The sequence below is a fragment of the Engystomops pustulosus genome, chromosome 1 (genome assembly GCF_040894005.1).
Source record: "Engystomops pustulosus chromosome 1, aEngPut4.maternal, whole genome shotgun sequence".
In the NCBI taxonomy this organism is placed as follows: domain Eukaryota; kingdom Metazoa; phylum Chordata; class Amphibia; order Anura; family Leptodactylidae; genus Engystomops; species Engystomops pustulosus.
Genome location: NC_092411.1, coordinates 108321694 through 108347389, shown reverse-complemented (window position 1 = coordinate 108347389; position 25696 = coordinate 108321694). Strand labels below are relative to the sequence as shown.

General features: G+C 42.2%; 1 protein-coding gene across 1 annotated transcript in view; it reads right to left on the bottom strand.

Annotated features, from left to right (window-relative positions):
• HSD17B3 (hydroxysteroid 17-beta dehydrogenase 3) overlaps positions 1–25696 on the bottom strand; it is an 88436-nt gene that overhangs the window by 17070 nt on the left and 45670 nt on the right. Inside the window, exons 2-6 of the mRNA XM_072150831.1 lie at positions 20414–20460; positions 19042–19117; positions 14641–14748; positions 11511–11578; positions 2697–2732 (exon numbers count right to left, since the gene is read on the bottom strand). Of these exons, the coding sequence (XP_072006932.1) occupies positions 2697–2732; positions 11511–11578; positions 14641–14748; positions 19042–19117; positions 20414–20460 (335 nt within the window). The remainder of the gene's footprint in view (positions 1–2696; positions 2733–11510; positions 11579–14640; positions 14749–19041; positions 19118–20413; positions 20461–25696) is intronic.

The window sequence follows — 25696 nt, the reverse complement described above, 5'->3', positions numbered from 1 at the left end:
CCACTCTGCTGGTCATTATATTTATGGGGGCACTCTGCTGGGAATTATACTTATGGGGCCACTCTACTGATCATTATACTTATGGGGGCATTATTCTGGACATTTTATTAATTGGAGGGGTTGCTGTGGGCATTTCATTCATGAGGGCAGACTACTAGACATTTTATTAATGAGAGGAGACTACTGGACATTTTATTGATGAATATCGGCTGCATTTCGACCCTAGGCTTATACTGATGTCAATATGTTTTCCCAGTTTTTTGTGGAAAATTTGGCACCTCAGCTTATACTTATACTGTATACTGCTTTAGATTTAATCCCACATCTTGTCATAAGACCTCCTGAAAGTCATGCCTGATGTTAAGGGGGCTGCCTCACAAGGTAGCAAAAAGAGTGTAGGGATATTGGATGCTTGCACCCTGAATCCTATTTCCTGGAAATATTCCATTAAAATACTGCCACACATACAAGTCGCCTAAAGCTCCTAAATACTGCCATGTTTATAATCCAAGTGCCCTTATCAAAATCAAGCATGAATAAACCAGGAGCACTTAATCATAGATCCAGGCTCTGTGACTTTAGTAATCTTCTTAAGTATGTTATTAGTTCTAAAAATCTAATTTGAAGATTATGCTAATGACCCTTAAGGGCTACTGGAGCGATTCCTAGAGCCACTATGTGGTGCAGATTCACAGGCTGTTACAGTGTTCAAGGAGAATTTCCCACATGCATAGAGGAGCAGATCCGGCTTCATGGACTCGGTGGTCACATGACCGCCGGGTCTAAAGGGGCTTAGCAGAGCTTATGGGTCTAATCAGACACCAGTACAGCTCTGATTACATTACATGTCACAGGTGGTCATTTCCCCCTGTATCTGAGGCTCTTGTAGATGCCCCAGTTACAGGGGTCCCCACGGGGTCTTTTGTAACCTCATGGGGGACATATAAAGTAAAAACACACACACACACACAAATAATGGATAAATATTCATAAAAAATAAATTTGAATTACCCGATATAAAAAATTCCCTGCTACACCACAAAAAACCTCATCAAAATGACCAAAATACAATAGAGAATTTATTAATGGTGTTCTTTTTGAGTTATTTGATAAAAATAAATATTTAAACTTTAATTATGTTTTAACTAGCTCTATGGGGCAGATTTATCAAGCTGTCTGAAAGTCAGAATATTTCCAGTTGCCCATGGCAACCAATCACAGCTCCCCTTTAAAATATTCATGAGCACTGGTTAAATGAAAGCTGAGCTGTGATTGGTTGCCATGGGCAACTAGAAATATTCTGACTTTCAGACAGCTTGATAAATCTGCCCCTATGTGTCCCCCCCCCAAGAAACACAAAAAAATTAAGAAAGCATGCGAAAGAAAAAAATAGGTATGACCCTTAAACTGCCGCGTACGCAAAGTCTTTTCTCAGGGGCAGTAGGCTCATACACAAGGCTAAGAAAACAAAGGCTGTATATGTGAGCCCATAAAAATATATGGGGAGGTGAGCTAGATGTAGAAACAACAGCTAGCATACCTGTGAAAACTACATATGTGTGCGTGAGGGCTTACAGTTAGGACAGTTGCACATATATTCTGACAAACGCTACGCAATGCTGTAGTTTACCGTGCAGGAATAAGCAATGTGACAGGAATAAGCCCTTCTCCATCTTTTGTGGCCGGCCAGTCGGCTCATGCAAGGGGCCATGGAATGGCACGAGCCCATAGAAGTGAATAAAGATGTGTGCCAGCTGTAGAAAATACAGCGAGCACACGTCATAAATTCATGGTTGTATAGGCGTAATTGTAGCCCTAGGGTTATCCTAGTTGTGTCTGATTTTTTAAACTCTCAGCTACTTCCTTGAAGATTATGGAGGAAAAACTCACTGCACTAGGATGCCATACCTGTGCGATTTAGATTTTTTTTTCCCATGCTTCTATTGACATTAATGGGCATAGAAGACTATGATCAGAGTAGGACATGCTGTGGTTTTCTCTGATAGGATCGGGTCTGATCAACGAAATGTGGAAAAAATCTGACTTTTGCATGGCAAAATAGACCATCAATGATTCAGAGCTCTGTCCGAGTGCTGTCATATGTAGACATATATGTAGACATCTAAGGAGCTCTTTAAACACACTAAAAATTATGTAAGATAAATGCAGAATGAAATATCTTCACCATGGTATCAGTTGTCGAGTCCAATTGCTGGTCTCATAAGTCACAGTTGGCTTCATTTAGGAACTAACTGCTGTATTCTGGTCATCGGTAGGAAGACTGCCTTCACTCATCATGTACCTTTCTAAATTGGTAGAAAATAACTGCGTTAAGCAGTTTCTAAAACAGAATGCATTATTAATAGCAGTAAAAAATGAATGTCACAGTAGCCCAGATGCTGTAACAGAACACAATTGAAGGTCCATTGGTGATTGGATGGCCTTCTGTTGACCATTCATGTTGAGTGTAATAGAAATCACAGATGAAGGTGTGTACTGTGGCTTACTTCAAAGGGTTTTTCCATTCACAGGAATACTTGTTACTCATCCCCTTGCTTGTTTGTCATTGACCATATCTATTATTTCCATTCATAAGATCACTATGATTACCACATGTAAATGCAACAAGCAAACATGGAATGGCTTGTAATATTCTCAAGAAATTTAAACATTTTGTTCATATTATTCGTACGTACCTTAACTGCAGAAATAACATTGCAGTTTATAAGATTCTGCATGGGAGACAGAAGAGAACAGTGATAAAGTATCATTTTAAACTCTTGGGACCTGTCTTCCCCTTTTTAGGTAATTTTTACTTTCAAGGAAAAAAACAATCAATTCCATTTTATTCAGTAAACCACATTAAATCCTCATCAATTGAATAAAATGATAATTCCTCTGAGAATGGACTGAAATCTGCTACGTCAGAAATATTTTTACAAAAATTCAAAAATGGTAGAAAAAGAAAAAAAAATCAAATGTTTGCACTTATTTCATTTGCTTTTGTTAAATGATACTTATAATTTTTTTTTTCATAATTGTTTCTATGTATAGGTTCTGATACCAATAGTACCGTAATTCCTTGAAGTTATTAACCCCTTAAGGACTTAGTCCTTTTTTTTATATTTTGCATTTATGTTTTTTTTTTTCCATATACACAGATGTATAAGGGCTTGTTATCTGTGGGGCATATTGTACTTTTTAGTGGTGCCATTTAATATTCTATTTAATGTAGTAGAAAGCTGGTAAAGTGGTAAAATTGTCAAAAAAACACATTTTTTTGGGGCTTTGTGTTTACATTTTTTACTATGCGCTCCAAAAGATACACCTAACTTATATTCTTTGGGTAAGTACAATCCCAGGGAAACCAAATTTTGTTTGGTTTTTATTATGTTTTGTAAGTTTTTTAAATTTTTAAATTTTTTTGCACATAAATATGAAGCTGGAGATGGGATGTTGAGCTACCAAACATGAGATTTACTGTTAATTTATTTTTATATGTGTTCTAAGAAACGGGTGGTTATTCAAACTTTTACATTTTAAACTTTTAAAAAATATTTTAAAAAAATATTTTTTACTAGGCCTGATAGCTCACACAAACTGCAAAACTACTGTTTTACTACTGATCTCTAATAGCCTAACATCAACAGGCTGGTGGAGATCAGCATTCAAAATGGCGGCACCTCAAAGCACTGCCGGTATTGGGTTAACTGGTGTAATAGGTGCCAGCACCAACTGCATGTGTTATGCAGCTGACACCCGCTGTGTATAGAGAGAGCCCAGCTCATAAGCTCTCTCCATACAACCCCCACCGCGCCACAATGTTATAGTAGAGTGGTGGCGAACCTTTTAGAGACCAAGTGCCCAAACTCCAGCCTTAGATTGCCAACAATCCCACTCTATAAGGGACATACTGTATAATACTGCCACATGGTGACCATTAGCAGTACAACAAGATAAATACCACCATACTTTTAATAAACAGACCACTAAGAAAGTCCAACATCACTAATTATATCACAAAGCAGGAGAAAATATAGTGAGGAATACTAGCCCCATACAGTGAAGAACACTACCGCCATACAGTGAGGAACACTACCCCCATACAGTGAGGAACACTACCGCCATACAGTGAGGAACACTACCCCCATACAGTGAGGAAAACTACCCCCATACAGTGAGGAACACTACTGCCATACAGTGAGGAACACTCCCCCCCATACAGTGAAGAATACAGCCATACAGTGAAGAATACAGCCATACAGTGATGGACACTACCGCCATATAGTGAGGAACACTACCGCCATACAGTGAGGAATATTACCGCCATAAAGTGAGGGACACTACCGCCATACAGTGAGGAACACTACCACCATACAGTGAGGAACACTACCGCCATACAGTGAGGGACACTACCGCCATACAGTGAGGAACACTACCCCCATACAGTGAGGAATTCTGCCACTATACATTGAGGAACACTACCGCCATACAGTCAGGAATACTACCACCACACAGTGAGGAACACTACCGCCATACAGTGAGGGAGACTATCGCCATACAGTGAGGGACACTACCTCCATACAGTGAGGAACACTACCCCCATGTAGTGAGAAATACTACCGCCACACAGTGAGGAACACTACCGCCATACAGTGAGGGACACTACCGTCATACAGTGGGGAACACTTCTGCCATACAGTGAGGGACACTACTGCCATACAGTGAGGAACACTACTGCCATACAGTGAGGAACACTACCGCAATACAGTGAGGAACACTACCGTCATACAGTGAGGAACACTACCGTCATACAGTGAGGGACACTACCCCCATACAGTCATGAACACTATCCCCATACAGTGAGGGACACTACCGCCATACAGTGAGGAACAATAGCTCCAAACAGTGCGGGACACTACCCCCATACAGGGTCAATATGAAGGATTGTTGAATCCAAGTGGAGGGGTGGGCACTGACCTGCTGCTGTGTCTCTAAGGCTGCACTGGTGAGCACAGAGTAGGTCAGATGCACACTACAGTGAGAGAGATCGCTGGAGCTCCTGGTGATCAGCAGCTTTTCCTGCCTGGCCAATTTATATAGAGACGTCAGTGGAGATGGTCGCGTGCCCTCTCTGGCACACGTGCTATAGGTTCACCACCACTGTTATAGTATGTTGTGGTGCGTAAAGGGGTTAAGCAGCATATAAATAAATATAAATAGATATAAAAGTTATATACTCCTTTTCCCCACTTTTTTGCCCACATATCAAAAGTTCCTTACCCTTTGTGCAACACTGTTTGCACATATGGCTATATATCTAAGATATATAGTGTGGCAGGGTGGCTGCCACTAGAGAAGCTTTTGGGCATAAAATGTGCATTTTGCCTTATGAAAAGCTGAGTAGAAGACAGACCTGGAAAAGTTGGGTCTGTCTAATTAAGTTGATTAGTTTTCAGCTGGAGGGGCTGCACTAATACATGGGGCAGACTTCACACTGGGCTCCACCCTGGGGAAGAGACAGGCTACGGCAAAGGCCTGTGGAGCGGTGGCAGTGAACGGTTGCTGTGTTTTTGGGGTGGCTGGCAGTAGGCCAGCACCTGGTGAGGTAGGGAACCTCGATGTTTAGTTAGTGCCGGAGAGGCTTAGGTATTATTTTTATGTTTTGAGTTTGTGTACTGCCAAATAAAGCTGGCTGAGGCCAGTCTTAACCTTACTCACATTGTGTGAATTCCCTGTGTGTGCTGGTCGTCTGCTTAGGAGACGACGATCCCCGGAGCTAATCTCTTACATATGGTGGCGGTATGCTGTGGCATGGAAATCAGCACACACAGCGAGATTTAAAGGGCCAGTAACCCTCATGTGAGAGACTGTTGTTCCTGCTGCTGGAGGCGCTGTGGTCACGGGAAGATTTGTCTTGGTGTGAGAGATATACAGAGACTGCTTGTTTGCTGTGGGAGTAATCGCCATGGGTCCGATGGATGAGTTCCAGAGACGCTGCCGGCAGATGATGTGGGAGGACCTTGGAATGCCAGAAGCCATTCGGGTTATGGAGACCCCAACTGCCAAGGCGAGCGGATCCCAGCCGAGGGTTAGAGATATCTGTGATCGGTCTGCAGTTCCTGAGGAGAGGTTGCTATGTGCCGTTGCCGGGGGCAACCGACGGGAGCAGCTTTGCAGATGTCTACGGAGGAACCGGTGTGTGGCGGAATGTCCTGCGGCCAAGTGGCCACGTGTTGCAGCGTGTATGCAGCAGCGCAAAGATGTGGTTGCTAGGGGCAACCAACGGCGACAGCATGCGGCTGTGCCATGTGAGGTCAGTGCACCTCATTGTCCTCTGGTCAGGAGACCAGAGAAGTTGCCAGTCAAGACCTGTGAGATGATAGTGGGTGGAATCCCGCTGATGGTGGAACTGGACTGTTCTCAGGATGTCTCCAGAGTTAAACCGGACATCTTATTGTTCCTGAAGTACCAGCCAGGGAAGGGTAAGACTGTCTGGATTGACTTTGAAAGTGATATTTCGATTGTGACACATAAGCTGGAGATTTGTGCAGATCTGGAGGTGGAGTTCATCCTGGGGAAAAACTTCCCTTTTTTCTGGGACTTGTGGGAAAGTATTCCAAGTAGTGGGAATAGCTGCTTTTCCTGGGAGACCCCTCTGACATCGGGTACAGTCCCAATCTCCCCAAAGGACGATCTGGAGAAGTCTCAGCGACCTGAGGTGATGGTGGGTGGAGTCTCAACAGGTTGCAGTCTGAACTGTGACCAAGGGGTCTTGATCCCACAGAAGGAGACTCTGCCACTGAGACTGATAAAGTCTGATGGACTATGTGATGATGATAATATTTGTGATGCCTTAATTTCTGAAGTTAAACCAGAAAAGTGTAATGTTGTGCATAATCTGCCTCTAACCTGTGATTATAGTGTTAACTGTGATTATATGACACTACCTGTAACATGTGACAATTCTGCAATGCCGATAACATCTGATAGCGTTACAATGTCTGTTCAGAATTATGCAGAGTGTGAACTAGGTGCAGCCCTAGATACTGAGAGAGTTAGCTCAGAGGTGCCCCTAGAGGTTGTGAGTTGTAATGACACAGGTAGCGAGCCTGAGATGTGTAATGTAGCTAATGGCAGTTCAGATAGGGATACCGCCATAGCAAGGGCAGGTGAAGATAATGAGATCCTGATTGTTAGTGGTTTCCCTTCAGCCCAGAGTTACACAAACAGTGAGTGTGAACAGAGCCCTAGAGAAGCAGCTACTCGCTCAGAACCTGCAGGAGGTGAGGATAGCCTGTGTCAGTCACCTGTGGAGGAGTCTCACATTAGTGTTCAGGAAATGTCAGGGGGAGACCAGACATCTGATACACCTGAGGCTTCTGACGAGATTGAGGTACTGAGTTCGTGTGTGAACAAGGCCAGAAGAAGCATCAATAAACTGAAGCGTCATGTGAATACTGGTTTGCGGAATAACTGGTATAAATGCTACAATTGTCACGTGTCTTATAGAAGAAAAGATGACCTAAAGAGACATATATTACAGAAACATGAGTTGAAGATTGATATCTCGTACTGTCCTTTCTGTGATACAGTGTTTGCAAAGAAAAGTGAATGGGAGGTTCACATGTGTACGTGTTCGGGGAACAAAAGAAAGTGCCAAAATGGTGATGCCGACCTCCAGGTGTGTTCTGTCGTGATGTGGCACCAGAAGTGTCCTAGGAAGGAGACCAGGCGTAAACCAGACCCCTGTACACCTGCTGATGAACCGCAGAATACGCATGATGGCGTGCTGACTGAAATTGTGTGTGAACAGGGTGGAAGCGCCACTCTTAATCATACACCTACGGATGAGGGGACCCCAGATCCACAGAAGGTGGTGGAACATGTGATGCACCAGCCCTTTGGTAGTTCTGCCTGCAGTGTGGTGAGTGCAGTCTACAACTCTGTGAGGGAAGGTCGCCCATGCATCCGCAGTGATCGTGATGTTGCTGAGAAGGAGGAGAAGCCCTTGACTGACGTTACAGTGACTGGATCAAGGCCTCTCATAGGCATTCTGGAGCCACCGGTTGCCACAAGTAATGACTTTGCTTGCAAAGGTTTGGGGAAACAGGAGTCCAACCTGGCTTTTCTTCAGCAGCCAACTGGAAAAGCCGTATTGAAGACAAATACAGTGACTGGTGCCCGAGACACTGTTACAGGTGCGACGTCCGGTATATTGGGCTGTGAAGCTGGTGTGGGTGTGACTGAGTCTGTAGTCTCAACCGTGATGGCCACCCAAGTGGGATCGCTTATAACCAGTAGCCTGAATACAGTCTTGGGAAAATCCGAAGAATGGATTGATGGTTACCCCCCGAAGACAGGTGAAGAGCTGTCTCAGCCTGCTGAACCTGTGGAGAAGGTTGAAGTGGCGCCAAGTCTACAACAAAGGGACCAGCCGAGTTGCTGTGTACGTGTGGAAGCTCTGTCGTCTCGTCATAGTGCATGCCAGCATTCTCTGGGCAAGTGGAGGAATACCCAGATGGGCCCTACAGAGACTCCAACACAGCTGCACCCAACGGTAGATCTGCCTGATCATCTGAAGAGCGAAAGTGAAGATGGTCTGGATGGTGAGAAGTGCCTTGAAGATATACCGGGTGATGACTGCAGTGGATGTGAGGAGACGGGGTCTGACATAATGTCAGCAGAGCCCTCGAAATTCCTACACAGGAAAGACTCGGTGAAGACTGAGGTATTGGCCAGCAAGGCGTATGAAGGACTGACCGAGGAAGAGGTCAGCCAGGAACCTAGTGCAAGCCATGAAGAGCTTAAGGCTGCCATTGTGGAAAGTCCATGCCAGGACTTGGGTCCGAAGTCCGAAGTGTTAGCTGGAGGTGATGAGGATGATGCTGATGTTGAGATGAGTTTCACCTACACCGAGAGCGGAGGTTGTGACCTCAGAGGTAGCAAGCGCACAGCTTTGCAGACATGTGACCAGAAGCTCACCAATGTGAATCGTGCCCTGGTTCTGAACGGTAATGCCCCCTTCAATGACAAAGAAGGTGCCGAAGCTGAAGACTGGAAAACGGGCAAACCCGTGCGTGTCGTGTGCAATGCTAAGGGGAAAAAGCACAGTGCATATGCCTCAGTGGATGGTAAGCGGTGTGACGGCATCCACAAGGTGATGAAGAGATGGGGCCTAACCATGCCAAGCCCTGAGGGGTATGTGGAGTCTCCAGTAAAATGCAAGAGAAAGAGGAGAAGAAAATCTATCATTGTTAACAGAGACATGATTGAAGATGATCAGTTGTGTGAAGGAAGAGATGCTGGGACTAATTTTGAGCTGTCTGTGTCTCCTGCAGTTAAGGAAAAAAGCTGTCATTTTCCAGGTATAGAAGATGTAGAAGATGGTAGGGTCTCTACAGTGCTTCTAGGAACCGTAGGGATTAGACCCCAATATAGGAGCTTTGACCCCGGAGGGAGAATTAAGCTTATTGATCAGGCCTACGGCCTTGATCACAGGGGGAGGATATGTGGCAGGGTGGCTGCCACTAGAGAAGCTTTTGGGCATAAAATGTGCATTTTGCCTTATGAAAAGCTGAGTAGAAGACAGACCTGGAAAAGTTGGGTCTGTCTAATTAAGTTGATTAGTTTTCAGCTGGAGGGGCTGCACTAATACATGGGGCAGACTTCACACTGGGCTCCACCCTGGGGAAGAGACAGGCTACGGCAAAGGCCTGTGGAGCGGTGGCAGTGAACTGTTGCTGTGTTTTTGGGGTGGCTGGCAGTAGGCCAGCACCTGGTGAGGTAGGGAACCTCGATGTTTAGTTAGTGCCGGAGAGGCTTAGGTATTATTTTTATGTTTTGAGTTTGTGTACTGCCAAATAAAGCTGGCTGAGGCCAGTCTTAACCTTACTCACATTGTGTGAATTCCCTGTGTGTGCTGGTCGTCTGCTTAGGAGACGACGATCCCCGGAGCTAATCTCTTACAATAGATATGTCTAAGATTCAGCCGATCAACCTCCTCTCTCTCTCTCTCTCTCAGCTACAACCTCCAGCAAGTCCTACAGCTCAGTAAAGCCGCTTTCCCCTCCAATAGGTAAACAATAAGCTAGAAAATATATGTTCCCCTGAGGACATAATAACCTATGGGAAATGGATGGCAGTGTATAGTATCTATCCTCAGCTCAATATGTACCTTGTATTGATTTACCTGTCCACATATGTACAATTACATCCCTTGGGAAACACTCAATTTGCTGCCAATGTTTGCTCCTCCTCCTGCTTTCAAAGGGAGGGACTGAACAGGAAGACGTATCTCACGATATAAACAAACATACAGTGGGATACCTTGCAACCCTCCTTTGTAAGTTAACCCCTAGGCACTAGGATGTACTATAACGTCCTGGTGCTGCAGGGGGTGTATGGAGAGAGCTCACGGGTTGAGCTCTCTCCTTACACAGCGGGTGTCAGCTGTACAGCTGACAGCCGCCTGTTACTGCATCAGTCGGCCATTTCATGGGCACCGTCATCTTGGATGGACGATCGCCGCCCCCGTGACGTCATTGGAAGGTGTTGATCACTTTCCATGGCAGCCTACAGTCTCATTGAGTTTAAATCACCCCCCTTTCCCTAGATCACATATAAAAATAAATAAACAGTAAAAATCATAAACATGTTAGGTATCACCAAGTCCCAAAATGCCGTTCTACCAAAATATAAAAAAGATTATTTCTGTCCATTAACACCGTAACGGAAAATAGCACCCCAAATGTCCGAATTGTCACTTTTTCCCCATTTTTCTATCCATCAATTTTTGAATGAAAAATCAAATGGTCATATAGGTCCCAAATTGATATAAATGAAGACGTCAGCACGTACCACAAACAATTACACCTTACATCGAAAGTGTGAAAAAGGTATTGGCCTCAGAATTTGGCAAAATGGAAAATATTTTTTTTGTACAAAAGATTTTAATTTTTACAAATCTATTAAAACCTAATAAAATATATATATATATTTTTCCAGCTTTCCAGGACATTGTATGGAATATTAAATGGCACCACTAAAAAGTTCAATTTGTCCCGCAGATAACAAGCTCTCACATATCTCCTTTAAACGTAAAGATAAAAAATTATTGCTTTTGGAATGAGGAGAGTATAAAATAGAAACGCAAAAACAAAGAAGGGCTGAATTCTGTAAGGGTTAATGATGGGAATTCTCCTGATGTATACTTACAATGAAGGGAAAAAAATTGTTGTGAACTCAAACTATGATAGAGGAAACAAACTGCAGGACCTTGTGTATTATCAAGATACCAATTATGCAGTATGATAAGAGAAGGTAAGAGGAAAAATGTGCTTGCTCCTGTAAGATACAAACCTACAATAGATAATATGTGGCAATGATGATCTAATGTGTACCTTATTTTACTACAGGAACTTAGTACAACATGTGTTTATGGATTTCTCTTCAACATCGTCCATAGCCTTTCATTTAAAAATATGAATTGTATGCATTAACTACTGCACCTCATCATTGTTTGGAGCATCAAGGAAACAGCAAGGATCAGGACTGTGAAGCATTCCAACATTATTCACTAAGAACAAAATAAAAAACTAAATATTACAAACATAAATGTCAAATAAAATATCAGAAATGATCTAAGACTGTACACTATTGTTTCATATTTGTAAAACCTAAAGGGTTTACCCCATATATGACATATACATGGGCCCCAGATCCATAATCTTTACTAACCTGGAGAACCCTCCTATTTTTTTTTTTTTTTTTGCAAAAGCCCCTTTTCACTAAGTGCAGTAGGGCAAAAATACAGCATCCTGGGATTAGTGTAATCCTACACTATGCATGAAAAATCTGCTCAAAGGTACTGATCAACTTATGCCAAACTCCACCTCAAGGCTTTTTTCACAACAAGAACTGAAAGAGAACTTAAATAGACTCAAGCCTTATTCTAACAAAATGTTGGCAGGCTGGCTGTATACTAGGGAGGGGCAGGCTGGCTGGCTGTATACTAGGGAGGGGCAGGCTGGCTGGCTGTATACAGGGGGCAGGCTGGCTGGCTGTATACTGGGGGGGGGGGGGGCTTGCTGGCTGTATACTGGCAGGGGCCTGCTGGCTGGCTGTATACTGGGGGGGGAAGCTTGCTGGCTGTATACTGGCAGGGGCAGGCTGGCTGGCTGTAGTGGCTATATTCACATATCTAGGGGGCAGTATTATAGTAGTTTTATTCTTGTACATAGGGGCAGTATTATAGTAGTTATATTCGTGTACATAGGGGGCAGTATTATAGTAGTTATATTCTTGTACATAGGGGCAGTATTATAGTAGTTATATTCGTGTACATAGGGGGCAGTATTATGGTAGATATATGTTTGTACATAGGGGGCAGTATTATAGTAGTTATATTCTTGTACATAGGGGGCAGTATTATAGTAGTTATATTCTTGTACATAGGGGGCAGTATTATTGTATTATATTCTTGTACATAAAATGCAGTATTATAGCATTATATTCTTGTACATAAAATGCAGTATTATAATATATTTTACTTAGGGGCAGTATTATAGTAATTACATACTTGTTTATCAGAGAAGGTATTGTAGTAGTTTTTTTGTGTTTATATAAGTCAGTATTAAGTTATGTTCTTTTAAAAAAAGGAGCTTTATTCGTGGCAGTATGAGTCTCTTTCACGGCGCTGTACTTGTTGATTTAGACCATCGATAAACAGTTTGTGTGGAGTTTAGTAACTCCACCCACATCACATGGTCACACCTACTTGTTTTGACCCCGCCCACAGAATAGGGCCACTTTAAATTCCCAGTCCGCCCCTGTGTGTGTGTATTTGTATGTGTAGCATGTATATAGTGTGTGTAGAGTTTATATGGTGCAGTGTTTATATATGTATGTTATGCATATGTAGTGTTTGTGTGCTTATGTCTGTGCAAAGTATATATTGTATATGTGTGTTCTGAAGAATATGGAGCCAGCAGCGAGGGTTTAGGTATATGGGGGGCCTGTTTCAAAGTTTGCACCGGGGCCCACTGGGGTCTTGGCTACTCCATATAAGCAAAGGGTAGTCAACATGTCTCAACAGAGATCTCACTTAGGTTATTATATCCCCGTCTGCCTATCGAGGCTGTAATGTCTTGTGTGACATGGCCCACATTTCGCCTCTATCTGGAATAATGTCAGAACCCTCATCCAATCTTTACTGGTTAATGCCACACGGGTGACTTCAGCTGTTCTTCTACTGGGAGTTAAACCAGCAAAGGTCAAGAACAAAGCACCTTGTTTAATCCAGTTTATAGACTTAGCGGCCAGAACCTATATAGAGTGGAAATGGAAAATACCAGACTTATAATTTACATCAGAATAGGATAAACCTCTGGACTGAGGCGACTAGGACAGACACCTTCCCGTTATTCGAAAGAATATGGAACGTGTAGATTGCCTCACAGGGGTCCCCATCCTTGAGAGAGCTCTGGTTTTATTTGTCATCTTGGTGTTATATGGCCCATCTAACCCATAACTTAATATCTTTATATTTCTACATTATGCTCTTGTGACTTATATTAGCATATATATTCCCCCTCCCTCCCCCCATGTTTTATTGTTTTAAATGGTACAATAACTGGCTAAGTATCAAATAACTTTGTTCTATTCCTGTTCAACCTTCAAGGGGTTAATGTTTAGCCTTGTTCAGGCTTTTTTTGTGCAGGTTTTTCCTGCTTCCAAAACAATAAATATCACATTTATAAAAGGTGTTTTAATTAAGAATCGAATAATCTTTCTTTAAACTACATTTTTATCTTATTGTTACATCCCATACCACCCATACCATCTATTACCTTACCCACTAGAAAATAAATATATAAGTTAAAACGAACAGTTTAATTGATATGTGGTTGAATTAATTAAAGTGAGTAAAGTGATAATCCATATAGGATTTGGATACAGGCGACTTGGTGTTTTATATTTTCATGTACAAATATGTGTAAGGCTGTGGAAAAGGGCCTGTATGTTTATCCATTGCCATGGACTGAACACATTCCACAGGATAGGGATCCTTGCATCATACAGAAATCTGATGCAATGACTCCCTGACTGCTGCCTGAACTGTTACATTGTTGACCCTGCAGTTCAGCTGGCTTACAGGGATTCCTTGCTATGAATTTTATCATGATGCAAGGACTCCCATCCTGTGCAATGTGTGCAGTCCGATTGAATGGACCAACATATGGGTTCATGTGCAGCCAGCCCTCTCCTTCTAAGAGACTGGTGTGTAACATGCTTTATATTTAAATCAGAATCGTGTCACTTAGAAAATTTTGTTGGACAGCAGACAGCAGAATTTTATCCAGAGTTGATACTAATTTGTGGAAATTCGAGTTTTTATCAGTCTTTGACCATTTTAACTTTTTTTTTCTTTTTTGGCATAAAACATGGATACATTTTATTAGATTGTTTTTTTTTCTGGATGAGGGAACACATTTTTTAAAAAATAACATTATTTACTTAAGTAAACAGATTATGGTAGAACATTCTCCAAGGGTTTAAAAACATAAATAATAAATCTAGGTAAAAAGTATATAGGTAAAAGAAAAATACTTCCAAATTTACAAGATAACGGTCTATTACCAAGGATTCCGATTTCAAGTCCTTGCAGATTTTCTTCAATGTGTGCATAAATATTACTTTTGGTGAAATCAGCTTGTATGATTTTAACATTTCTTCCTGTTGATTGCTCTGTAGAAATATAATCAAACTAAAAATAAATACAACCAAATAAAAAAAAAAGTTGCATTTAAGACAATCTAGCATCTAAATCAAGCATGATAAACCAGGGACACAAAGGCTGGGTTCACACTGCATATTTAGTAAACACTTAGCGTATACTAAGGAAAACTCTCAATGCATTCATTGAGCACACACCCATATAATGGCAGATGGAGGCATAGGGGGATATTTATCAGGACCTCTTCGCAACGCCAGTGGCGCAGAGGCCCTGAAATAATCGCTGCGAATTTGCAGCGGTGGGGCTATCACGAGCGCCAGCGTATGATAAATATCCCCCATAGTTGTTGCCTCCATCGGCTCAGAATATAATACGGATGCAGAAGCAAGAAAAGCCTATGGGGAGTGGATACAGTATCCCTCAGCCTCTGTTGAGTGCGTACCTCACTTAGCAGGAAGGAGGATGCCAGAGATGTCACTGTCCATATAAGGGGGCGGTATTTGTCACAGTCGGCGCAATCAGGTATTCACGTAAATGGAAGATGTATTGTAAACAATTGTTTTATTTGGCATCTCTGAAACACAATGCAATTCGGAGTCCAATATGTCTCCTTTATCAAGTGGAAAGAGACTGTAGGGTGGGTGAGGGGGGTAGGAGCTCCAGGTAATTAACCCCTCACCCACACTGCAGTCTCTTTCCACTTAATAAATGAGTCATATTGGAGTCCGAAATGCATTGTTCCAGAGATACCAAGTAAAACAATTGATTACATCTCCCTTTTACTTGAATACCTGAGTGCGCCAGCCTTGACAAATACCCCCTCTATCTATGAGTGGTATCTGGTCTTCCCTTGTCCGCCTTTCACTGTCCATATAAGGACACACTCCTGACATTGGCAATAGTCAATAACTGCTTGCTGCTTGTCCACTCCTCCCCCTGCATTTGGGGAGGTGGGGAAGGGGTCACCAGGCATGTATACCATTGTATACACATACAGGAATATGCAAGACGTGTCCTTACAACGTATAGAATAAATTGAACCCAGCCTTACTCATAGATCCAGGCACCTTGACTGTGGCAATCTTTTTATATTTGTTATACATGGCCCCCTTCCTTCTAAAATCAATTTTTTATGCTTATGATCCTGAGGGGCAACCCCTCTCTGAACTGGCTTTACAGGTTACACCCTCCTCCCTGCTCCTACATCCACTACAATGCTCCTGTAATACACCCACTATGCTAACACTATAATACATCTACTACAGTGCCCATGTAATACACCCACTGTAGTGCCCCATTCATACACCCACTATGCTGTCCGTGTCATACATCTACTCCAGTGCCCTGTCATACATCCACTACACTACCAATGTAATATATCCACTACAGTGCCTCTGTAATACACCCACCACACTAGCAATGTAATATATCCACTACAGTGCCCCTGTAATACACCCACCACACTACCAATGTAATACATCCGCTATACTGCCCCTGTCAAACATCCGCTATGCTGCACCTGTCATACATCCGCTATGCTGCACCTGTCATACATCCGCTATTCTGCCCCTGTCATACATCCGCTATGCTGCCCCTGTCATACATCCGCTATGCTGCCCCTGTCATACACCCACCACACTGCCACTGTAATACATCCACTGCAGTGCCCTGTTCATACATCCACTATGCTGTGCGTGTCATACATCCGCTACAGTGCCCCTGTATTTCATCCACTACAGTGCCCCTGTATTTCATCCACTACAGTGCCCCTGTATTTCATCCACTACAGTGCCACTGTAATACATCCACTGCAGTGCCCCTGTCATACATCCACTACAGTGCCCCTGTCATACATCCACTACAGTGCCCCTGTAATTCATCCACTACAGTGCCCCTGTCATACATCCACTACAGTGCCCCTGTCATACATCCACTACAGTGCCCCTGTCATACATCCACTACAGTGCCCCTGTCATACATCCACTACAGTGCTACTGTCATACATCCACTGCACTACCACTTTTAATACATCCACTGCATTGCCTCTATCATACATCCTCTACACTACCACTGTAATACATACACTACCCTGTAATACATCCACTACACTACCACTGTAATACATCCATGACACTACCACTGTAATACATTCACTACAGCACCCCTGTAATACACCCACTACACTACCAATGTAACAAATCCACTGCACTACCACTGTAAATATCCATTGCACTACCACTGTAATATGTACACTACACTGCCCATGTAATATATTCCCTATAGTAATCCATCCACTACATTACCACTGCAATACATCCACTACTCTGTCAGTAAAAGGAGAGATTGGGAAAGAGGGAAAGTTGTGAGTGAAAAGATTAAAATGTAACTTTTATTGTTTATATTTAAACCATAAGACCAGTGTGTTTTTACTAAAGCGTTTAGTTACGTTAAAACTTTTAGTAAAAACACACTACTCTTATGTTTCCCAATCTCTCCTCTTAGGGTGATGCCACACATGGCGTTTTTGGTCTGTGTTCGGGAAACGCATGTGCGTTCGGGCCGAGGACCTCCCCCTGTGCGCTAGCATCACGTTATGAATGGACGCCTAGCGGTACGTGTGACCGCGGCCTAAGAGGTTAGTTGCTGTATAATCACATATGGCTCACTTGCCGCAATGGCAGTGTAGTGGATGTATTACCGTGGCAGAGTAGTGGATGTTTGATAAGACTCAGTGCAAATAGAGGTTAAACACTCACAGTTGTAAACCACAGCATTAAGTATCTCAGTAAGGGTGGTGGCACACGTGCCGTTTTGTCTGCATTTGCATCGCGTTATGAATGTGTAGTTGCTAGCTGAGGTTATGCTCTTATCTCATTGAGAAGCAACTTAAAGCCACTCTACCTTACCTCCCCAATAATGCTAGCCCTTAGTTTTTCATACATGTGTGCAAGCTGTTGACCCAAATGCATACAGGAACTTTTCATACAGTTTATGGCCAATGGCAGTCTAAATTCATCCCTGCTATTATTAAATAAAGAATTTATATATACCATATACCCAGGGGCGTAACTACAGCGGTAGCAGCCATAGCAGCCGCTATGGGGCCCGCAGTTTCAGGGGGCCCCGTCATCCTGTGTTGGCCTAGCTAACATAGACACCTTTGTACTGTCTGTACTGGGCCTGCTTATTATGGAGTAGGGGTAGGCTGGTAGTGGGACTCCTACTCCATCCGGGCTTCAGTCCTGGGTTTCTGTATAGCCCACAGGTGTGGGTCACAGACCTTGTTAGAGCCTGATTTAGACTGCAGGTCAGAAGCAGTAGGTGAGGCACTACCTGGAGAGCTGAAGGGCTGGACCGTGTTCCCACAGCAAAGGTAACTGAGTGCCTCCTGTTATACTACTGGCCAAGACCGTGCCAGGCAGCCTGGTACATGTATAGATAGGTATTATTGTTGTATTAGGCAGTGCCCAGCCAGGCAGGGTTTATTTTGTATGTGCCTAAGCCAAGGCTGAATTTGTGTTTTGACAAAGAAGTGTGAATAAACACTTGATTTTGGACTTTAACTCTGTGTGTGTCCCTGCTTCCTGCACTGTTACAAGACATCTACCAGAGCAATTCCCCACACAATGCACATGAGTGAATTTATATGTGATTGTATACTAATATGTACATTTTGGAAAAGGGGAAGAGGGGCCCCAATGCAGTAGCCTGCTAGGGGGCCCTGTCTCTCCTAGTTACGCCACTGCATATACCAGTGCTATACTGGTAAAACCCTTTAGTAACCCTTATTTGAACCTCAAGTGCCCCCCTCAGTGGTGTGTATGCCAGTCTTCATAAAATCATGAAAAGTAGTTAAAGGGGTTTTCTCACAACTTCAAGTTAGGCCCTATCCACGGGATGAGACCCCCGCAGATCATGAAAACGAGGGGTCCTATGTTTTCCCAGGTACCCCAGATGGCCAAGCATGACCGTTCTGCTCCATTCATCCCTATGGAACTGACTGAAATCACAGAGCGTGGCGCTCAACAATCATTAAGATGTATGGAGCAGACCGGTCATACACGGCCATCTGATCCATTACTCTCCCAGAGCAATGACGGGTACAACTGAGGTACATGGGAAACCATGGGACCCCTCGTCTTCGTGATCCTCTAGATAGGGCCTAATTTGAATTCATGGGAAAACCCCTTTAAGTAGTACACACTCACATATCATTATAAGTGGCTAGCCTATATAACTTTGCTATAATACATTTTAAAACTATCTAATCAGACCAATATAAATGCATAATATGTCAAAAATACCAATTTCCAAAGCAACTTTCTGCATTTTCTCAAGAGTTCGACTGATCATCACAACATTCATGCCACGACTTGCCAACTGCAAACGAAAAGATGACGATCTTTTACTGTCCAAACAAAAAGAGATAACACAAAAGGCAGCTACAAGAGTGTTTATTTTGTGTACATCTAAGGATATATAGTACACAGCTCTATAGACCAGTGATGGCAAACCTTTTAGAGACAGAGTGCCCGAACTACAACAATGACCCACTTATTTATTGCCAACAAAGAAATTTAATTTGTGATTTATACTCCCTTCTCTGTCACAGCTTTCATTCATATCAGCACCCTGAGGACACCAATAGAGCAGAAAATAGAAGAAATGTGGATGATGATTGTAGCTTCCCTCCAGGGTCCCATAAACAGGAAGAATTGTCAGGGCCAGAGCAGGAGCTACAATGATAATCCAGATCTGTCCACACCTTCTCACTCCTCCAGTAGTCCCAGGCAGCGCTGTCACTTTAAAATATCTCTGTGCACAGCAAGTCCTGGGCTGTCTGGGAATTCAGGAAGATACCTGGAGTCATCTCTGCTGATGGCCTGAGTGCCCACAGAAAGGGCTCTGAGTGCCACCTCTGGCACCTGTGCCATAGGTTCGCCACCACTGCTATAGACCATAATGTAAAGTAAACAAGAGAGACTGTTTTTATGACTCAGGTGTGATCAAACACACAGAACAGATACAAAATATTTCAAATAAACCCAAATTATGTGTATCTCTACTTCTGGTTGTGGCCCACAATGACTGATGCAAATAATAATAAACTGGCCCTAAACTTGCATAGGCAGCCCACTTTCTTCTGCAAAATGAGGACATTGTACAAATGTGCATGTGAAAGAACATCATAATGTGTAAGTATATCGGCAATGCCTCGGCGCTCTTTCACACTAGTTAGGACGCTGTACGTTTACATAATACGTATCCTTTGGCATTCCTTGTGTCATCAGTATGTTGTCTATGTTTTATCCGTGGCCAGTTTTTTCCCTTCTTCGTCATCCAATTTTTTCACATTCAGAAAAAAAACAGATGGGTTGATTTTTGCCAAGTTTATAGATCATATATATATATATATATATATATATATATATATATATATATATATATATATATATATATATATATATATATACATATATACATAGAGACAGATACATACACACACATTTACATTATTAAATATTAATTATAAAGTGTGTTATTCTTGTTAACAAAAACAGGAAAAACTTCTTTCCAATAAATGTAAATAGCAAGGAAAGCTAACCCTCACTGGCTTGACCCAAATAAAATCTGGTTTGGAAATAAAGAGCCCGATTCAGCGAATAGTCCTCTTACCTCAATTGAATATGCTTTACCGATACCATCTCCAGCTCCAGTCACAACTAGGAGAGAAACCAGATATACTTATTCATTGCAGCTGCCTTACTTCAGCAGAAAAGGTTCTGGTTGAAGTTTAGCCATTTCTGAAGTTACAATATGTAAACGTAAGAATTTTACTTACATTAATCAGACTACACTAAAAATAATTTGAAGAACAATACATAAAAGACATGAAACAAACCCATCGCCTCTTGAAAGTAAATAAAAAGTGCACTTTTCTTGTCTTTTTACATAAACTGCCATTTACTTTTGTTCCAGTTTATATATAGCTTTATGTATTGGTCTTGAGCGTTACATGGTTGCATTAAAAAGATACAAATTGCCTCTATAAATCATAACAGAATGAAAACTTATGTGTCCTATTGGGTAATAAAGCAGAAACCAATATTAGAGTAACATTATACAGTGACCTTTGTACCAATAGTTTTTACATCGCCGATAAATCAATAACACGTGCATGCCAGACAATATTAGTATCTTCTGTGTGTATTGATGCAAGATGTTCAGTCTTTTAAGTCAAAGTTACACTGAAAAATCCTTTGTAACAAATCATAATATTGTAGAAGGGGAAAACTCCCAAGGTGAAATGTTTGAAATGGATGCATCTACCTTTTGAGTTGAATTGGTTTCCTTAAAGGGTTTATCTATAACTTATGTCACTAGTAGAGATGAGCGGATCTGATGTTTGGTGGGGTTGCTGAGTGTTACTCAATGTCCTCATACTACAGTACTTCGTTCTTTACTTTCTTCATTATACCGCTCCACAGCCTCTTAAAGCATAAACATCCTTTCAGATGATCTTTGATATTGTGAGGGTGTGAGTGTTGTGAACATTTCTCTAATATATACTTCTTAAGAAAATCTCCCTAGTTTGTAAAGAAACAGGCTGCAAGGTGCCCCTTTGTTACAATGTTACTTCTGTTACACAATGAATGCTTAAAATAATAATAATTAATAACCCTTTCTCCTTTCTTCCTGGCTATAGTATGCTATGACCACTATATTCAAACATCAAGCTGAAAGTAAAGGAGTTAATTCTCATTGCTGTTTAATTAAACACAGGGAGATTAGATGTGACCTCATGCAGTCTCCATAGACACACGTGGTACAGGCTGGAATACACATCTCTATGGGAGGCTTACAAACTACCGATAAGCAGAAACTGTAATGAAGTATATTAGAAAATTGTACACCACATTCCTCAACACACAATATAAACATTATCTAAACGATGCTTTGAGTGACAGCAGTAGTATTCATGCCTTCTACAGTGGAGGGGAGGGACAATTGTGGAAAATATATACATTTTTATAGTCCTGTTGCTGCACAAAGTTTTTATAAAACATCTAAGCTACAAAAAAGTAAGGGTGATAAAATATTTTCTACTGATCTATTCAAAGCCACAAGTTGCATAAATGGTCATATTTATATTTAGTAATAGTAAATAATCTCCCACAGAAATAAAACCATTTTGCATCCCAATTATATGTGGAGATCAAGAAATAAAGCTTGGAACAAAACCTCTTTCAGCAAATGTACACATGAAAATCTACATATACCACATTACAATAATTATGTAGCTGTGATTTGACCATAACAGTATACAGTCCCAATGGCAATATCCAGCTAACCTAGGGGTGCTCGATCTTGAAGCTGGCATGCAGTCAGAGCGGATAAATGCACAAAGTTCTCAAGAAAATGATCAGCACCTTCACCTTAGATGAAACTTAGATGTAAACTTCTTTATTCGGCTTCAATTTAAAAGACTATGAATAACCCCTTAACGCTCTGCGCCATAGCTCTATGGCGCAGAGGTGCACAGGGTGTATGAAGAGGGCTCACGGGGTTCTCTTCATACAAGGGTGGGTGTTGTTGCATATTGCAGCAAAACCCCACCGCTAATAACCGTGGTCGGTGCTTGCACCGATCGCAGCTATTAACCCTTCCAATGCCGCTGGCAAAGTTGCCGGCGGCATTTAAAAGATGGCAGCGTGTGGGCGCCGCCATCTTTCTTCCGATCGTCACTTCCCAGAACGCCTCGTCAGACCCGAAGCTGAATGGTTTCTGCAGATTCATGGATGACATGCAGAAATGCCATATACTGCAATACAGTAGGTTTTGTATAGGTTTTATAATGTTTTCATTTACAAAAATTAAAACCTCCTGTTCAAAAAAAAAAATTCTTCATTTTGCCATCTTCTGGAACTGATAACTTTTTCATAGTTTGGTGTACAGAGCTGTGGGTGGTGTAATTTTTTTGTGACCTTTGATAACGTTTTCAGTGCTTTTTTTTTAGGACTATACAACCTTTTGATCACTTTTTATTGAATGTTTTATATATTTCAAAATGGTAAAAAATGCCATTTGCGACTTTGGCCATTTCCGACGGGCGTTTGTTTCATTGTGAAACAAGCATGTGGTGAGTAAGAAGAGGGCTCAGCCCGTGGGCCTTCTTCACACTCCCCCAAGCGCAACAAGACGTAAGGGTATGTCTTATTGCGCCATGGGGTTAAGGACATCAATACAGTGAAAAGAAGGAGGGGAAATTTGGATTGTCATTGTAGTTTCCCTTCATGGTCCCCATGATCAGCAAGGATTGTGGGGCAGGATCTCCAACAATAATTCACCCCTGTCCACACCTCCTTCTTCCTTTTGCAGTCCCAGGAACTCCAGGATGTGTTGCTTTAAAATAGTGCTGAACCTGTCTGGCAAACTAGGTGGGCTAGGTGCCCCACTAGATGGCTCTGAGTGCCACTTCTGGTATGTGCCTGGCTGCTGAAGCTCTTACTTCTTGATCCTTCACTTATCAAAGCTTTTATCCAGAAATGGCAAAATAAACCCCTGAAGTAATGAACAGAAGTTCAATATTTTGTATATGATAGGAAACACATCTGAATTTAAACTTATAGTAAACTACTCCAAGGATTTGATGCACATGATTAGAGAGGGATATCCCTATAGTTATATGCTTCTAGATTTTGTGCCCCTGTGCCCCTTCCTAAAAAAAAATTCTCCTATACAAGCATTATACATGCAAGGTCATACACGAAGGATTGCAAGCTTGCAACGATCGCTCTTAACTCTTTAAATACTGGTGGCTAAATTGCCAGCAACATTTAATTCTCTGTCATTAGGAGAGACAATCCTCTCCAAAATGGCGGTTCACAGCTGAACCCATCCGGCTAACAGCGCAATCAGAACCAAACTTGGTACCAACCGTCAGACAGGGTAAGTGTTGGTGAACTAAACCTGCAATGCTCCTGTGGACAAGGACCCTGCCTACAGCAGAAAAACTGCCCTGATGAGGACAAACCCACTAACAGGAACCTGATAACAGCCCCAAAGAGACCCTGCAAGGTAAGAGGGAAAACTTACTTTGTCTGGCAGCTTCTGGATGGTGGAGCAGTTAAAGGGAAGTCAGAGACAGACCAGTGTTTACAAAAGAACACAGAAGTGTGTCAAGGCAATAACCAGAAAACAAGTCTGAGACAATGAAAGTGGAGTCATACCATGAGAGATGACAAGACACAAAGGGACAAACAACAGATAAAAGACAGACATGCAAAGTCAGGAAGAACCAGATTCAAATCCAAAATGACGGTGAGGCACAGAATTGAATAACAAGAGAATGGTCAAATAAATGTAGCAGAGGTCAGATATACAGGATAGAAAAGCAATAACAATAGATGCAAAGTGTAAACTGGGCAGATATATACCGTATGGAGTTCCTGGACGCCACCCCACCAGCTAACTGGTTCAGGCATCCATCACACAGATCCCTGCTGATATTGTTCATCTGAACACACAGGTTTAAATGACACCATCCAGCTTTCCAGAGGAACTCACTCCAAGCTCAACAAAGTAAACTGACTCTAAAAGAAAGCTATCAATTACCCCCCTTCTTCCTGGCAATCACATACAACGTTCCTGATATACTGCTTAACCACTAAACTGTCTAAGGGTGACAGGACGGTGTTACAGACAGTTGTATCCCCAAATTTTTACAAAATTCACTCCCGAGATTCACAAATATAAATTGTACCCCTTATGCCTTGCCATAAGTCAACTACTCTAGTAAAATGAAATTACACATTTCAGAGATGAGCTCAATAAGCACCCACACTCCTGAGAAGGAGACACATTTGTGACAAAATTAATAGATAACTGTGTCCATGGCTTAGACTTAGCAGCAAGGAATCAGTTGATTTCACATCATCAATATTTTGCAACTCACACAAACCATGACTTATTAACATGATGTATTTGGCATAGTCAATGGCTTTGTCAAACACCTTATTCTCAGTCAAGGAACCAACAACAGGTGACATAATTTGAGATTTTGAAAAATAGCTGGGTACCTAAGTGACCTTTTTTATTATCACCTAGGTGCTGATGCTTCTTCACAGAAGGTTGGAAGGACAGGACTGGATGAAATGACCACAGTTCCCACAGTGGAAACACAGGGCATTGCTGTTACAGAGATTCCTGATTTGGTGAGGTGACATGACTATTTGCATAAGCCTATTTGCATAAGCCTATTTGCCTCTACTTTTGTCATAACAAGAATGGAAGGTTCAGAGTTAGAAGACAAGAAAACCGAGGAGGATTGGGAAGAGAGCATTCTCCCTTGTGTTCCCTAAGCTGTGCTGATTCCTAAGAGGATGATTTTTGCCACCAGGGGGATGCACCACTTCCTGATCTTGGTAAAGTAGACCTCAACAGGGTGCTTGCCCGACTTTAGCATACTAACTGGCTTTCAGCATATGCAATAATTGGACATGAAATAATTAAGCCCCCTCTGGTGTCATTGCCTAAGGTCTGAAATATAGCCTTCATCTTTCCCTGAAGGAAAATTATATGTCCCCTGAACAAAATCTGTCAACTTAATTTTGCTTCTAACACAGACTGACCTGAAAGGACTGTTCCTGCTGCTGCACACGTTCAACCATCTGACAAGGGCAAACCCACTATGAGGGAAAACTTACTTTGTCTGTATGGTGGAGCGGACAGGTAACGGAAAGTCAAAGACAGACCGGTGTCCACACAAGGACACGGAAATCCATCAAGGCAATAACTGATAGCAAGTCTGAGACAGGGAATGCAGGTTGTACCAGGAGAGATGACAGGACATGAAGGGACAAACAACAGATGATAGACAGACAAGAAAATTCAGGCAGAAACGGTTCAAATCCAAAATGGTGGTAGGAAGCCAAGCAGCAATGGGTGTGGTTACCAGCA